The 18,240-nt window shown below is 41.6% G+C and overlaps 1 protein-coding gene across 3 annotated transcripts in view; it reads left to right on the forward strand.

Moving 5' to 3' along the window:
* MYLK3 (myosin light chain kinase 3) overlaps positions 1–18,240 on the forward strand; it is a 56,310-nt gene extending 38,070 nt beyond the window's left edge. For all 3 annotated transcript variants that reach the window (XM_081507970.1, XM_081507969.1, XM_081507968.1), the window contains exons 9-13: positions 1,563–1,633; positions 11,555–11,683; positions 12,981–13,133; positions 14,078–14,210; positions 15,358–18,240. In XM_081507970.1, the coding sequence (XP_081364096.1) occupies positions 1,563–1,633; positions 11,555–11,683; positions 12,981–13,133; positions 14,078–14,210; positions 15,358–15,417 (546 nt within the window). In that variant the 3' untranslated portion in view covers positions 15,418–18,240. The remainder of the gene's footprint in view (positions 1–1,562; positions 1,634–11,554; positions 11,684–12,980; positions 13,134–14,077; positions 14,211–15,357) is intronic.

The raw sequence follows: 18,240 nt of genomic DNA on the forward strand, positions 1-18,240 counted from the left end.
TGAACCCTGAAGATATTATGCTGAGTGAAAGAAGTCAGATGCAAAAGGTCACATATGTATTTATGATTCCATTTATGTGAAATTTCCAGAACAGGCAAATCTACAGAGATAGAAAATACATCATTGGTTGTCAGGAGTTGTAAGTAAGGAGGATGGAGAGTGACTGCTGATGAATATGTTTTTTTTCTTGAAGTGATGAAAATGTTCTAAAACTAGAGTGGTAAACTATCTACTGAAAAACCACTGAATTGTATACTTTAAAATGGTAATTTTTATGATCACATCTTTATTATTTATATTTCAATAATGCTTTTATGAAAATTAAATTCACCCATTTCTTCTTACTTTTTTAATGTGGCTATTAGAATTTTTTGAATTATGTATGTAGCTCACATTATATTTCAATTGGACAGTGTTATTCTAAATCTTATAAAGAAGGCATGAAGATTTTTAATCATCATTTTTCTGAACCTATCTGAGGAGTTTCACAACCCCATTGTAACATAAGTAGCATTAAAATCTTCTATTGGGAGTAATAGTACCTGACATTTCCTTCACAAGCTGTAAAGTCTTTAATGCATTATTATATCATTTGATCTTTACACCTTCCCAGGAGGAAGGCAGGGAGAGGTTATTATTCTCATTTTACAGATGGAGACACTGAGATTTCTGGGATGGGAAAGTATTCTTCTAAGGCTACAGACCCTGGTAATGGACCCCTGGACTGCAGGCCCTAACCTTAGGTCTCTAGGTCCTTTGTACTATAAGCCTTCCATCTGCCCTCAACTCCTCCCCGCCTTCAATTTGCCTGCCACAAGCAACAAGAATTATTCCAGTCTTCCTCAGGGCCTCCAAGCTGATAGGAAAGATTTAAGAGAAGCATGTCCAGTCCATTACCTCCATTCCATGGGTCACAGCTGTCACCACAAAATGGCAGGATGACGTTTGACAGCTCTGATCTCCTTGACCAGGCTACTGCAGATTTGGTCCCACACTTGAGATTCTGATTTAATTGGTCAGGATTGGGGCCTGGGTGTTAAGACTTTCGAGGGCTCCCCTGATGATGCTAGCATGCAGCCAAGGTTTGGAACCACCACCCCAAGCCAATGTCCCAAACAAGCAGCTCATGGGCCAAATCTACATCCCAGATACGTCGTGTTTGACTCCCACACGTGATGAATATGTGTTTAAATTGGATTTAGTTGTAAACATTTAAAAGCATGGAGTTTTTACTTAAACTTGGATTTCTGGAATCCCTTGAGGACTGAGGAACTCTAGTGACTGGACCTACATTTCTGTGTGGTGGCCAGTGGCTGGAGCTGAGCAGTGGCTGCCCTTTTACACATGGCAGGAGTTCTCCCGTTTCTCATAGTTCACACCACTCCTTATTGTCTCACACTAGCCCACATCATTTATTTTCACTATCTATCCATCCCTGAAGGGCTGCCCTGTTGGGCTTTCCCTTGGAGGCTTGTAAACTGAGGCCTATTGACAAATAACTGGGGGAGGTCAAACCTTCCTAGTTGTTGATTAAGCTAAGCAAACTTCTTTTTCTTTCCCAGCCTGAGAACATACTGTGTGTCAATCAGACAGGACACCAAATTAAGATCATTGACTTTGGGCTGGCCAGAAGGTAAGGGAGTTGTATTTTGGTACTTCACCAGAACTCCTTGGGGACTCTTGATAGCTCTCTTGGACATGGTTACCCACGACTCAGCCAGTTTTTGAATTTTGGGGACTAATATGAGAAAGCTCTCTTACAAGGTTGGTGGCCTTCACAAAACTGTGTAAACAGACCTTGTTACTGCCCTCCTTACTACCACAGGGGGCAGCTTTATGCTCCAGGCTCCATTTCTCCTTAAAAGGCTGTAGAGTTCTAGGTTCATCCACCGCACTAGAACTGACTCAAATTTGTTACTTTTTATGACTAAGTAATATTCCATTACTTAGCAACTGAACAACAACAAAATATTCCATTGTATATATGTACCACAACTTGCTTATCCATTTATCTGTCGATGGACATCTGGGTTGCTTCCATGTCCTGGCTATTGTAAATAGTGCTGCAATGAACATTGGGGTACATGAATCTTTTTGAATTGTGGTTTTCTCAGGGTATATGCCCAGTAGTGGGATTGCTGAGTCATATGGTGGTTTTATTCCCAGTTTTTTTGAGGAATTTCCATAGTGTTCTCCATTGTGGCTGTATCAGTTTACATTCCCATCAGCAGTGCAAGAGGATTCCCTTTTCTTCACATCCTCTCCAGCATGTATTGTTTTTTGATGATGGTCATTCTGACCAGTGTGAGAGCCTGTTATACAAAGTGAAATAAGTCAGAAAGAGAAAAATGTATATCGTATATTAACGCATATATATGGAATACAGAAAAATGGTAGTGATGATTTGCAGGGCAGTAATAGAGACACAGACATAGAGAACAGACTTGTGGACACAACAGGGAAAGGAGAAGGTGGGATGAATTGAGAATAGCACAGAAACATATATATTATCATATGTAAAATAGATAGCTAGTAGGAAGTTGCTATATACACAGGGAGGTCAACCCAGTGCTCTGTGACAACCCAGAGGGGTGGGATGGCATGGTGGGAGGGAGATTTAAGAGGGTGGGGACATATATACACTTATGGCTGATTTATGTTGTTGTATGGCAGAAACCAACACAACATTGTAAAGTAATTATCCTCCAATCAAAAATAAAATTTAAGAAAAGGATTAACTGTACTTCAAATCACTTGTGTGAGCAGCGGGGAGTGGTAGTTAACAGAGGTCACTGAGTGGGGGTGCTGTGCAGCTCATTTCTATTCATTCCCTGGGTCTCCTGGGGCCAGGGTGTGTGATATATTCATTAGCAACTCTGCCTTCCAGAAAATGGCTAGGTTAGACAGGAAAGTGTGTGACTGTGCAGGATGGTGCCATGGATAAGTGGATCTGGGTGCTCAGAACTGGGCTTGATGTTGGTAAAATGGTGATATAATGCAGTGACTGTTGATATGGGCAGTTATGAAGTTTAAATGAGATACTACATCAACAGTGCAGAACCATCCTATGAGGGTGGTTAGGTTCTCAAGTTTTAGTGCATACAGTGAACATCATATATAATTTTTTAAAAATCTTAAAGTCCCTTAAAATGCAAGCCTAGTGAAGTATAGACAGCTTTACTGTTGGATCCGGTCCTGTCTCATGTGTGATAAACACCATGCCTCTCTGCAGGGCTCTTGTCCATGGCATGCATACCCAGTGGTGTGGCTGTAGCAGACCCTTGGCATTGGGGAGGACGTCCACAGTCTCTAGTGCTTCCCTGGTGGCTCAGATAGTAAAAAATCTGCCTGCCCAATAAAATTCTGTAAAGCAATTATCCTTCAATTAAAAAATAAATAAAAAAGAAAAGTTCACCCCCACCCCCCCAAAAAAAAATATCTGCCTGCAATGCAGGAAACCTGGATTCAATCCCTGGATCAGGAAGATCCCTTGTAGAAAAGAATGGCAATCCACTCCAGTATTCTTGCCTGGAGAATCCCATGGACAGAGGAGCCTGGCGGGCTCCATTGGGGTTGCAAAGAGTCAGACATGACTGAGCGACTAACAGTTAACACTTTCCACAGCCTATAAAGATGGAAATAAATGTATGCTCATCCTCCAGGCTTCCTCCAGAATTCTGTTTCCACCAGGAAATGACATGTCTCTGAGAATGACATACCTTCTAGATAGGTCTTCACACCACAGCTGAATAATCAAATCTTGAAATTTTCTCTAATGGTCATTTTCCACAAAGAAGTTGTTTTGTCACTTTATGAGCCTTGCAGCATCTTCCACTCTTTCCACAAGGGGAGAAACGAGACTCTCATCTCCACGGAGGCAGAGCTGCTTGCCTGAGTTCAGACTCTGGTGTCCAGCACCTGCCTCCCAGAGGTAGCATTCAAAACCACAGTGGTGATCTTCCTAGGTCACTGCTCCACTGGTTGAAGTGGTATCTCTTTGTAGGTGTGAAAGGTGCATTTTCAGTGCTCCACATGATGGATGGGAAGCCAAGTGTGGGGTTGTTAGAGTAACGGCAGAGGGATATTCTTATCATCCCACTACACCTTCAGGATCCTCATTACACAGTGTGTTGTATTTCATTAACAATACCAAGCCCCCCAACCCAAAAGCTTAAAAATCACACTCAACCATAATGTAAAAAAAAAAAAAAATTGCTTAATATTTTTTCAAGTAATGTTGTATAAAATTGGGATGCATCCTGTACACTTGCATATCCTATGCACCAGGGGATGTTTCTCAACCTAGTTTTCATGTCTCTGCCTGGTCCACAAAGAGCCTTTTTAACCATTTCTTTCCTAACCCCCAGGTTCCATCTTCATGATGCCACAGGTGTACTGTGTATCTGTTTATGTACTGTGGCCCTTTGGAGAGCCACAGACCATTGTAAAAGCTAAGACTTATTTTGCCCCACCCCTACGAGAACCGGTGTTCCCTGGTGGCTCAGACGGCATAGTCTGCTTGCAATGTGGGAGACCTAGGTTCGATCCCTGGGTCAGGAAGATTCCCTGGAGAAGGGCATGGCAGCCCACTCTTGCCTGGAGAATCCCAATGACAGAGGACCCTAGCAGGCTACAGTCCATGGGTTGCAAAGAGTCAGACATGACTGAGTGACTAACAATTTCACTTTCACTTTTCCACAAGAGCCACTGTTCCCTCACTGCGGGGCAATATGTTCTTCACTGAGACTGCACACACTAGTGTGTATGCAGGACCCTCCCAAATGTCAGATGACCAATTGCCAAATGAGGATTTACAGTGACACACTGTGAATTCAGAGCAGGAAGTAACCACCCGAGGTCCCTGGAGTCTGAGAATGCTTTTCTGAGCAGCCAGAAGAGAGGAATGGACAAAGTTTTGTTACCTGCAGGCAATAGTGCTGGTAAATGTTTAACAACCTGCTGCAGCTGGAGCAGGAGAGGGGATGGGATTGATTTGTAACCTTTGCTAACTTTGGCTGATTTCAAGCTACCAATATGACATCACTCAGTACAGAGCTGAGAGGAGATGTGCACAGCTGGCTTTCATGCACCTGTGACAACTGGCTCCAGCACGACTCTGCGTGGAGGGGAGGCAAGAGGGCTAGTGTGACTCAGGGGCTGAGAACAAGATGTGCTCTGTGTGTGAGCAGGCTGACCTGGGAAGGCAGGAGCTGCAGGTGGGACAGTGGATGCTGAAGGGCACTCAGGGGGCGCTGGAGAAGTGTAGGTGTCAGAAAACATGGTGCTCAGGAAATGGCACTCGGTGGAGCTGGGCCGACAGGTTCATAGGTTCTGGCTGTGAGATGAAAGGAGAACATCAAAAACATCCTCAGCAATCTGGCAAGCTGGTCACTCAGCCAAAAGATTGTTTGGCAAATTGGCCTGCTTACCGGGCAGTGTGATTTTAAGAGAAGGGACCTATGGGGGGACTATGTGTGTTGAGAGAGTATGCCTTATGCTCCAGAATAGTTAAAATGTTCATAAAGAGGGAGGAAATGACAAAGTTTCCCCTTAACAAGAACTATAGAAAGTACAGTTGTATTTCTGGGTGGGGCTGTGAGAAGGCACCGAGATTGTGAGTGGAGGTATGGCCCTCAGTAGAGAGGGGCCATACAAATCTTCAGAGGCTCTGACATCCAGCAAGAGGGACCAGTTTTACACCAGGCTGGGTGGTTAGAGTCATCAGTAGGTCTAAGTAGGGACATATCAAAGGGTCGAGGATGGAGACAAATGGGAAATATCTTGTTTAAGCTTGGTCTCCAGAATTTTGGGTACAGGGATGTGCCTCCTGACTCCCAGTCCAGGGCTCAGATTGGAATCTAAGCGCGTTTAATCAGATCCTTTGGCAGGGAAAGGAAGTGCTTGTCCCAAACCTTATGGGCAGTGACTGCATATGTGACCTTATGAATCACAGAGGGCCTTGCTCTGGGAATTTGGAAAGGGAATCTTCAATACTTTGGCATAGCTTTGGGGTGGATGGATCGGTTAACTATTGCCATACTACTGTTGTATAACAAGTCACCCCCATATCCACTCCTTGCTGTATAACAAGTCACAGTGACTTAAAACAATTGTTTATTTTCCTCCACACATTTTTGAGTCAGCTGGGGAACTAGAATGATGGACCCAACTTACACTAGCTCATGATAAGAAATCTTGTAAGCCAGTTATTAAACATGACTATTATTAAAAATTAAATTGTATAAATGTACAATTAAAGAAATTATATTGAAACAAAGATATTACAATTTTACATTATTTATTTTCATTTTTGGTTGTCCTGGGTCTTCGTTGATGAATGCGGCCTTCTTCTAGTTGCAGAGAGTGGGGGCTACTGTCTAGTTGTGGTGCTCAGGCTTCTCATTGTATTGGCTTCTTTTGTTGCAGAGCACAGGCTCTAGGGTGCAGAAGCTTCAGTAATTGCAGCACCTGGGCTCAGTAGTTGCAGCTTGTGGGATCTAGAGCATGGGCTGAGCAGTTGTGATATATGGGCTTAGTTGCTCTGTGACATGTGGGATCTTCCCAGACCAGGAATCAAACCTGTGTCCCCTGCATGGGTAGGCAGATTCTTATCCACTGTACCACCAGGGAAGTCCAAGATATTACATGTTAAAAACTTAATAATTCCTAATTATTTTACTACGTTTCACTATTATTTATGCTCATGAGGTTATTTATGCCTATTGTTATTCTTATTGTGGAAAGACTAAAATAGTGTGCTATTGCCTGTCTCTTCTCAACTCTTTATTCAGTGACATCCTGATAGTATTTTAAAATCAGGCATGGTGAAATCAATATTTACACCATTGGCAGATGCTAAAAATCAGGATTTTTAAAAAAATCAGGTGGCTGGTTGTTAAACTTTTACCCACACACCACTGGTAGGGAGTTTCTGATCTAGGCTGAGTTGAAGTTGGCTTGGATGCAGGTCAGTGAGGACAGGTCTTTTCCAGGTGTCTCTCATTCTCTTCCCATGGTGATGGCTGAGGGCACATTCCTACAGCCTAGCTTGGAATTGGCCTACTATCACTTCCACCCACATACCACTGGCCAAAGCAACTCACATGGCCAAGCTCAGCGTCAATGGGAGGGGTAGAATATGCCATCTCTAATGGAAGGAACTACAAAGTCACATGATACAAGATGTGGATGTGGGGCAGATGAAGCAGTAGAAATAAGAATGTATCCTAGGAAAGTGGTTTCCAGGGGCTGAGAGCCTGGATCTTCTTGTCCTCAAGAGGAAGGCTGTTCCTCTCAGTTTGGCTGCTTGGCTCTGAGGCTCCAGGCAGGTGCCAGTACAGAGGAGGAAGAGGCTGCCAGAGGAAGGCTTTCACTTTCTTCCCCTCCCTGGCTTCCTGCCACAACTCAGCCACCAAGATGATCTTTGTTGCACTTTCACGGGATGGGTGTGGGTTGTGTTGGCTCAAGGTTTGCATTTGCCTGGCTCTCGGCAAATTTGAAAGAGAGGAGACTGTATTTTGAAAACTCATATCCCTGATTTAAGGGAATTGGGCCACATCAGCAGAATATTTATTTTATTCTTCTCGCTCAATTGCCCCATCTGTAAAATGGGGACAGTAGACTTACTTCATGGTGCTGTTATGGGGATGAAAGTTTATATAAATAAAACTTTTAGCATGGTATCTGCAAATAGAAAGTATTCATTGATTTTTCAAAAATAAATATTTAATTTTTAGAAGAGTTTTAGGTGCATATCAAAATTGTGGGGGAAGGAACAGGGATTTTCCATTTATCCCCTTTCCATGTATGCAAAGCCTCCTGCATCATCAACAATGATAAGCCTACTTTGACACATCATTATTACCCAAAGTCCATAGTTTAAATTAAGGTGCACTCTTGATATTGTACATTCTAAGGGTTTGGATTAGTGATGTACCCATGAAGAGTATTGGAGAAGGAAATGGCAACCCACTCCAGTACTCTTGCCTGGAGAATTCCATGGACAGGGGACCTGGTGGGCTACAGTCCATGGGGTCGCAAGAGTCGGACACGACTTAGCGACTAACCACCACTACCACCATGAAGAGTACATCATGTGAAATGACAGGATAGATGAATTACAAGCTGGAATCAAGATTGCCAGGAGAAATATCAACAACCTCAGATAGGCAGATGATACCACTCTAATGGCCAAAAGTGAAAAGGAACTAAAGAGCTTCTTGATGAGCTTCCTCTTTCACCAAAGAGGAGAGTGAAAAAATCTGGCTCAAAACTCATCAAAAAACTAAGATCATGTCATCTGGTCTCATCACTTCATGGCAAATAGAAAGAGAAAAAGCGGAAACAGTGACAGATTTTACTTTGGGTGGCTCCAAAATGACTGCAGGTGGTGACACTTGCTCCTTGGAAGGAAAGCCATGACAAACCTATTCAGTGTATTAAAAAACAGAGACATCACTCTGCCAATAAAGGTCCATATAGTCAAAGCTATGGTTTTTCCAGTAGTCGTGTATGGATGTGAAAGTTGGACCATAAAAAGTCTGAGCACCGAAGAACTGATGCTTTCAAGTTGTGGTGCTGGAGAAGACTCTTGAGAGTCCCTTGAACAGCAAAATCAAACCAGTCAATCCTAAATGAAATCAACCCTGAATATTCATTGCAAGGACTGATGCTGAAGCTGAAGCTACAATACTTTGGCCACCTGATGGCCAAAAGCTGACTCATTAGAAAAGACCTTGATGCTGGGAAAGATTGAGGGCAGGAGGAGAAGGGGACAACAGAGGATGAAAGAGTTGGGTTGCATCATCAACATAATTGACATGAGTTTGAACAAACTCTGGGAGATAGTGAAGGATAGAGAAGCCTGGGATGCTGCAGTCTATGGGGGTCACAAAGAGACTGACACAACTTAGCAACTGAACAACAACAAGTGGGTTTGGACAAATAGTGTACGATGGCATGTATTCATCACCGGAGTATCTTCACTGCCCTTAAAACCCTCTGTGCTTCACCTGTTTATCCTCCCTCCTTCCTAACCCTGGCAATCACTCATCTTTTTATTGTCTCCATGGTTTTGCCTTTACCAGAATGTCATATATTTGGAATCATACAGTAGGTAACCTTTTCAGACTGGCTTCTTTCATTTGGCAATACGCTTTTAAAGGTTCTTCCATGTCTTTTCAGGGCTTCCCAGGTGGCATTAGTGGTAAAGAACTCGCCTGCCAATGCAGGAGACGTGGGTTCAATCCCTGGGTTGGGAAGATCCCCTGTGGAAGGGCATGGCAATCCACTCCAGGATTCTTGCCTGGAGAATCCCATGGACAGAGGGGCCTGTTGAGCTACATTCCATAGGGTCGCAAAGAGTCAGACACGACTAAAGTGACCTAGCACACTTACATGTCTTTTCATGGCTTGATGGTTCTTTGTTCCTTTTCCTTTTTTTTTAGTGTTGAATACTACTCCATTATCTGGATGTACCATACTTTATATTATCCACTCGCCAACTGAAGGACACCTTTGTTGCTGCCCATTAAATTTTAGCTAGGGATTTTCTTCTCTTTCAAGAATGATTCTAAAAATCAACTTTTGCCATTCAGCAAAAATCAAACTTCTCCATGCAGCAATCAATTATCTTCCTAGTCTCCCTTAAACTTCATGTCAGAATACTTTCTCTAATCTTTTGTGTAATTTTGTAAAATACATGTAACATAAAATTTACCATATTAGCAATTATTAAGAATAGTTACAGTTGTTGTTCAGTCACTCAGATGTATCTGACTCTTTGTGACCCCATGGACTGCAGCACCCTAGGCTTCCCTCACTCTCTCCCAGAGTTTGCTCAAATTCGTGTCAATTATGTCGATGATGCAGCCCAACCATCTCATTCTCTCTTGCCCCCTTCTTCCCCTGCCCTCAATCTTTACCAGCGTCAGGATCTTTTCCAGTGAGTTAGCTCTTTGTATCAGGTAGCCAAAGTATTGGAGTTTCAGTTTCAGCATCAGTCCTTGCAATGAATATTCGGGGTTGATTTTCTTTAGAATTGACTGATTTGATCTCCTTGTTGTCCATGGGAATTTCAAGAGTCTTCTCCAATACACTTCAAAAACATCAATTCTTCAGCGCTCAGCCTTCTTTATGGTCCATCTCTCACATCCATACATGACTACTGGAAAAACCATAGGTTTGACTATACAGAACTTTGTCAACAAAGTGATGTCTTCTGCTTCTTAATATGCTGTCTAGGTTTGTCATAGCTTTTCTTCCAAGGAGCAAGCATCTTTAACTATGTTCATATTGTTGTGCAACTGATTTCCAGAGTTCTTTTTACCTTGCAAAACTGAGACTCTATACCCATTAAACAAATACCCCTCATTTTCCTCCTGCCTCCAGCACCTGGAAACCATCATCCTACTTTCTGTCTCTGAATTGACTACTCTGGGAACCTCATAAAAGTGGAATCATATAGTAATTGTCTTTTTGTGACTGGCTTATTTCACTTACTGTAATGTCTTTGAGGTTCATCCAAATTACAGCATGTGTTAGAATTTTCTTTCTTTTTAAGGATGAATGATATTCTATTGTGTTTATATACCAAATTTTGCTTATCCATTAATCTGTTGATGGACACTTGGGTTGCTTTCACCTTTTGGCTAGTTTTGAATACTGCTTCCACGAATGTGGGTGTATAAACATGACTTCAAGACACTGCTTTTAAGTTTTTTGGATATATACCCAGAAGCAGGATTCCTGGATCCTATGGTAGTTCTTAAAAAAGTTTTTTTTTTAAGAACTGCCACACTGTTTTCCATGGTAACTGTATCATTTTACATTTCCACTAATAAGGGTTCTGATTTCATCACATGCAGGCCAACACTTGCTATTTTCTATTTTTTTCTGATGGTGTGGGTACTATTTCCCTGTGGTTTTGATTTGATGATCAGTGTTGCTGAACATTTTGCCTCTTTCTATAACTCATACCATCTTCCCTTTAACCATGTTGCACAACAAAGCAGTCCTCCCCACACAGCTTCTACCCAGTTTTTGCTCATTCATGTGAGTGAGTGAGTGAGTAAAAGTCACCCAGTCATGTCTGACTCTACGGCCCCATGGACTGTAGTCCATGGAATTCTCCAGGCTAGAATCCTGGAGTGGGTAGCCTTTCCCTCCTCCAGGGGATCTTCCCAACCCAAGAATCAAACCCAGGTCTCCCGCATTGCAGGTGGATTCTTTACCAGCTGAGCCACAAGGGAAGTCCTCATTCATGTGACTGTAGGCCAAATAAGATATATTGATCTTCCCTCCATTTCAGAGTGTAAATACCTGGAGGAGGAAGACTGCGGTTTTCTTATTTTCCCCAGTGACTTAGGAAAGTCTGCATTTAGGGCCTGAGGTTGTGATGACTTCCCAGTGAACCACACATGGTGGGATGTGAGGTCTAGAAAACATGGCTGACACCAAGGGTTGAGGAGTATTTAGCTCCCAACAAGAATTAGCCTGGCATCCCCAGCTTCTCTTGGGGCTCACTCCCATTGTGCTCTGCACCCCTCCTCCCCAGATACAAGCCTCGGGAGAAGCTGAAGGTGAACTTTGGCACTCCTGAGTTCCTGGCCCCGGAAGTTGTCAATTATGAGTTTGTCTCGTTCCCGACGGACATGTGGAGTGTGGGAGTCATCACCTACATGCTGTGAGTGCCCAGGGGCCTGGTTTCCCACTGGGGATGGAGGTCATTTGTCTTAGTTTGGGTATCCTTAGAAGCAGCAAAAATTTGAGTGTGGGGAGTTTACTGGGGAAGTGTCCCCAAGAGAAACACCAAGGAGTGGGGAAGTGAAATGGGGAAGGAAGGCAAGTAGCAAACTGTGTGTTGTGGAGTCAGTGACCACTGTGGGTGACTGGAGTTTAATCCTGTGGGGAACATGGGACCCACCGTGGGACCCGCTCAGAGCTAGTTCAGTTGAGGGGCGAGGGAGTTGGAGTATTTATACACTGGCTCTAGCCAGTTGTTGCTAGTGGGCTGGTCCCAGAGTTATTAATTCCCTGAAACCTCTGGGTTGATAAATCAGCTTCCACTAGAGAGAGAGCCCTCTGGTGAAGAAATAGAGGTCCTGCAGTACAAGTGGGGCTGGAGTGCACTGAAGTGGTAAGGAGAGGGGCGGACAGAGTAGGGCTCAGCTCATGCGTCTTCTAACCTTGTCCCTCTGCTCCCTGTTTTCTCTGGGCTGAGGGAGTAGAGGTAGGATGAGCTAAGAGGAGAGCCAACCACAGACTAAACATTTTCCTCTCTCTCCTATTCTCTCAGCTGTTTCCTCAGGGGCACAACAAAATCAAGCTTTGCTCCCAGTCTTATTATTACGGTTTAACTGTTTCCTGTACTTTGTGTGTATGCTGCACCAGGTGGGGGAATATTGAGGCCCAAGGCGAGCCAATGAGGTTGTCCTGTCTCTTTGCCTTCCTCTGGATGAGCCTAGTAAAGCCAGTTTTCCTTTGGCCTGTGAGGCCTGGGTAGTCTCAGAGAAATGCCAAGCTATTTTAAAATTCAGTCAAATGTACATGACAAATGGGCATATTGGGTTGGGCCCCAATTTACTCAGGGTAAGAAGGAATGTTGGAGAAGGAGATGGCAACCCATTCTACTATTCTTGTCTGGGAAATCCCATGGATAGAGGAGCCTGGTAGGCTACAGTCCATGGAGTCGCAAAGAGTTGGACACAACTGAGTGACTAAACAACAACAAGAGGGAATGTAGTGAGCATGATAAGGGACTTTTTCCAACACCCTTCCTGCCATCAATTTCCCAGTCCTTCCACTTCCTCTATTGAGTGCTGTGGATTTCTCCTATGGAGAGGCAACGGGGGGTGCTTTTCTTTTGAACCTTCTTGGTTCTGGTTAGTTCTGCTTGACCTTGTAAGAGTCTTCTCTGTCTTGTCAATGTGCATTGGCAGGTGTGGATTCCACATACTGACGGTCCTTTCTCTCCTCTGTAGACTCAGTGGTTTGTCCCCATTTCTAGGAGAAACAGACGCAGAGACCATGAATTTCATTGTGAACTGTAACTGGGATTTTGATGCTGATACCTTTGAAGGGCTGTCAGAGGAGGCCAAGGACTTTGTCTCTCGGTTGCTGGTCAAAGAGAAGAGGTACCCTTTATTGCTTATCACCCGTGATCCATTCTGATGGTGACCATCCATCTGGATGCTGTGGAAATCAGGCTGTACTGGGCAGGGCTGCTGAAGTGAATGGTCCTTTTGTCCTATAGACCAGTTATGTCCAGCTACTGTCCAGCTATTTCTTAGTCTGCTACTTCTTTGGGAAAAAAAGGTAGCAGGAAAAGGGACAAAGGAAATCAATTAAGAAACAAGTGACTAGGATCATAAAATCTAGACAGAGTTTTAGAAAGGGCCATATTTACAAATTAGGCCTATTTCCAAGTTATCACTTTTGATAGGCTAATGTTGAAAAAAAGTTGAGATAAGCAGTTGTTATTCCCCAAAATAAAAGACATAAAACCTTATTTCTTGGAGATGAAGGCCTACTTACTTTTCAGTAGGTATATCAAGGTCATGGGTTGGACCACTGAGTTTTCCAGTACTCAGACATATGGGAATAACTACAAGTGTTAAGGCCCAAGATCTGGGCTCTGAGATAGCTCTCATACCCTGGCCATGACTATTTTGTTTCTTCTTGACTGTGAAAAGTTATGTGTGATGAAAAATATTTCTAATTCAGAAGAACAAGTTGACATTATTCTCTGTGAAGTTCTTTTACTTCTTGAGAGCAATTCCAGGCTCACCTGGCCCCGCTCTGTCCTGCCTCAATTCCCCAGCTCTACTCTGGGAGGTGGTGATTAATCACTGGGAAATACATCTTCCATAGAGGGCAGGGAACATTTTGCTGACGACATTCTTGCACTTTTAAGGATGGGAATTTTAGGTAGGAGGATATCTTTTTTTAGTATGTGGCATGAATCTGCCCAAATGATTAATTTCTTCCACTGACTCAGCTTCCTACCAATTGAACAGATTTTGGACAGCCAGAAAAGGCAACCTCAGCTAAAAGTCTCACCTGCTGTTTGATTTCACAGCTGCAGAATGAGTGCCACACAGTGCCTGAAACATGAGTGGCTGAATAATTTGCCTGCTAAAGCTTCAAAATCGAAAGTTCATCTCAAATCCCAACTATTGCTGCAGAAATACATGGCTCAGAGGAAATGGAAGGTATCTGTTTTTCTTTTAGTAAAAGCAGCATTTGTCTTCTTTAAATGTCCTGTGAAAGAAGTGTACTAAGTTTTTTACTTACATTTTGATTCTAAATAGATTATTTAGGGAGAAAAAAGTCTCATGTCAAAACCTATTACCTTGATTAAAAAAAAAATGCCACAGACCAAAAATGACTGGCATAAAAGTAGCATTTAATTCATACTTATGTGAACACTTGAAGTGACAGCGTGAAGTTTGAACATATGTTCTCAATGACCATTGCAGTGAAGTGATCACAACTAACTGCCTGTAGTTTGAGGGTGATTCCTCCACATTTTCGAAAGAGGGCCTAGGAAAGCCCAGAAGTGAAAAGTGTTAGCCACTCAGTCGTGTCTGACATTTTGTGACCCCATAGACTGTAGCCCACCAGGGTCCTCCGTCCATAGAATTCTCCAGCCAAGAATACTGGAGTGGGTAGCCATTCCCTTCTCCAGGGGATCTTCCCAACCCAGGGATTGAACCCGAGTCTCCTGCATTGCAGGCAGATTCTTTACCATTTGAGCCACCAGGGAAGACCTATTAGGCTTTAAAAGCTTTATAATTTTGTTTACAACAGAACTCTTTGGAACCATGAATGTAAAACGTATCTTAAAAACAATTGTCCCCCGGAGAAGTGACTTTCCAATATTTTGATATTGGCTTAGATCCTCAATAAAGCCAGTATACAAGTATATGTATACTCACACACATGTAAAACAAAAATACTGTGACTTTTGCGCCACAAAGTGTGATGAGCTCTGGTATTTTCTACTCTATGATATTTAGTTTCATCAAAAATTTTCTAATCACGCCCCATGAATTTGATTTCATGACTCACTGGTGGGTTGTGAATGAAAATTTTAAAAATACCATTCTAGAGTGCTCCATTTTTCACATGAAAAGGGCAGGAGAACATATTTTCTCACCTCAAACTTGCTCCAAACATGCCTCTGAAAGTCATGTGACTGTTTTACTATAGTTTTGCTAGAATCTTCTCTTCCCCTTTAGTTATCAATTTTAAACAACCTCAAGTGACTAAACTTAAGCAAGTCCTTTTATTGTTTCTTCTCTAAGTAATTGGTCTAAAAATATGCTTCCCTCCTTTTTTTTCTCTCCCCCGCTTAAGAAACACTTCTACGTGGTGACTGCTGCCAACAGGTTAAGGAAATTTCCAACTTGTCCCTAATCCTCAACTCTGCAGCTCCCACGGGCCTAGAAATTACTGCGACTGGTGGTGAAATCATGACTGAAGATTCTTAATAATCTGGCTTTCTACTTATTTTGTTTCAAAAAGGTTATGACTGTTGCCTTCCTTGTGGATGAAAAGTGGCTGTAAAGAAAGTGACCTAAGAATTTTTTCTGCCTTGTAAGATCACTGAGTTGAAATGCTGTGGTTACTTTTCAAGTGTACCTACTTTTTGGTGATAATATAGGCATGCTTTAAGTAGTAGGTAGAAGAGCTCCTACTTTGCGTATGTCAACTTTAAAGTCAGCTTACTTTGATTAAAGAACCCAGTGGACTATCACACAGAGCATGTTAGTCAGTGTTACCTCCTCCAGTGCAAAGAATTCCTAGCATTTTGATTTGCTCAAAAGCAAGCTGACATTTTGTACCACATTTGTTGCTCTAGTGTGAAGCGATGTAGATTTAGGGCAGAGATCCTCAAACTTGTTTTAGCTTGTACTCCCTTTTGAGAATCAAAACATACATACCTCTACACTCTCCTAATTCTGCCCTGTCCTGACACTGGCAGTCTCCATCCTGACCTGTCTTTCTCAGTTATGAATCTATGGTCTAGGAAGTCTGGGAACTGATATGTAATATGTGAAAAAAGAGAGAAGAATGCAGTGGTGTTCAGCTTTCTGAGAGAAACACAGAAACGCATCAGGAGAAATCAAATGAAAACTGCTCTCCTCCTGCTTTATGGGGATAGAGTCATCACTTAACTAACTTCATGAAATGAGTAACAAGGAATGCTTTATTATTCAAAAGTAAATATTCCTTTTAATTTCCTCACTGCTAACTTGATTTTCATGGGATTCCCCATGACCTTCTTGGGTCAGCAGTTTTTACTTTTAGTTTTTAATTAGCCAGGCAACAGTTTCGCATTTTTTGTCCCATAATACTTTTTTTTTAAGTAGAGGACATGGGTGTGGGGAAAGGGGCAGAAGATGGAGAGATTAATCCTCCTGCTGCATTTCTTTGGTTATAATGTTCGTCTGGAACACTAATGCCTGTTGAGAAGCTAAGATTTTTAGTACCGGCACACTTTAGCCTGCTCCAAGCTGACTGGCTAGTGGATGAATATCAGAAGAGATAGCTGCTGGAAATCTCTCTTTCATGGACCAGTAACAGTGACTTAGTAAAATGCTTTAAGGTGTTTTGAAAGCAGCCTCAGAAGGAGCTAGAGGATATCTATAGTTCTATCTATTGTGTGGTTATGCGTCCCCTCCACAGGACTTCACATTGATGGGGAATGCTATAAATCTTCTCCCCAGAAAAATGGAGTCTCCCCAGTTAGTTATTCTAATCTAGAACACCACTGCCTAACAGAAATATATGAGTCAAATACATAATTTTAAAATGTCTGATAGCTTCTCTTAAAAAAAAATCTGGTAAAATTAATTTCAATAATTTATTTAGCATAATATATCAAACATTTCAATATGTAATCATTATAAAAATTTTTGATAAGCTATTTTATATTCTTTTTTTCATACTAAGTCTACAAAATCTGGTGTGTATTTTACACTTACAATACATGTCAGTTCAGATTCTAGGTTTTTATCAGACATAATTTGTATTTAGATTTCATAAAGTTTACTGTAGAAAAATATACTCACATACTCAAGTTATTCAAAGCATCTTAAATATTTTCTAGTATTTTTACATTTAATAAAAATTAGGAATTAGGAATTCAGTTTTACAGTTACATTAATGACATTTTAAGTGCACTTAGCCACATATAGTTTGTGGCTTCTATATGACAGGACAGATTCGGGGAAAATCTGATAGCTATCAAATTTTAATTTTCCTTTATATGCTGTTATTCTCTACCTAAAGAAACAACTTTTCTCCAAAGTTCCTTTGAGGGATTTGTTTAGGCCAGACCCACACAAGTGAGAGTTACTGCAGAAGTTAGCCTCACTTATTTGAAATGTGAGGGAGCTTTTATGAAGCTTTAATTTTCTGGATATATTATTAAAAATTTTCTGGATATTTTTAGTTCTCTGCTGGTATGTACTTAACTCAAAAATTTTTTAGACTGATGCTTTGCTAGTATTAACTATTTCTAATGGGACTTTTTAATTTGAATGAACAGTCATTAAAAACTGCTGAGAAATCCAACATAAAATAAAATTTAAAGAAAACTGCTCAGCAGAGGAACTCTGAAAGGTGGTCAGGACCCACTTTTTTATCTATCAGATTTAGTGGGGGTGTGGGCAAAACAGAATTTTTCACTCTTATTTCAATCCAAATAAAAGTCACGCCCACACTTTCACCCAGCAATTCCATTTCTAGAAATTTATCCCTCAGCAATATTTGAACAAGTGGGCAGAGGTGTATGCAAAATGGCATTTCCTGCAGCAAAATGGCCCAATGAAAACAACCTACATGTGACTATCAGTATGAGTTTAAATTTTGCCACATACATATAGGAGGTTGCCTTGTAGCTGTTAAAGATAGACCTTGATGTACTGATTTTTATTATGAAAAAATTATGGAGCATATATATGGTATTATCCTATTTGTGAAGACATGTTTATATATGTGTTAAAATTTTCTAGGTTATGCAAGAAATTTAATAGTGGAAAGTGGAAATTGGGTGATGGGGAGAGAGGGAATTCTACTTTTCACATTATTTCTGAATCATTTGAATTTTTTTTAACAATGAGCATGTATTGCTTTTATAATTAAAAATTAGCCACCTCTTGTCAAGTGTGGACCTGTCTTGATCCTGATTTGAGCAAATAAACAATAAAGATATTTCAGAGACATTTAGGGAAA

Source organism: Giraffa tippelskirchi, chromosome 7 (genome assembly GCF_054371585.1).
Source record: "Giraffa tippelskirchi isolate mGirTip1 chromosome 7, T2T-mGirTip1v1.2.pri, whole genome shotgun sequence".
NCBI lineage: Eukaryota > Metazoa > Chordata > Mammalia > Artiodactyla > Giraffidae > Giraffa > Giraffa tippelskirchi.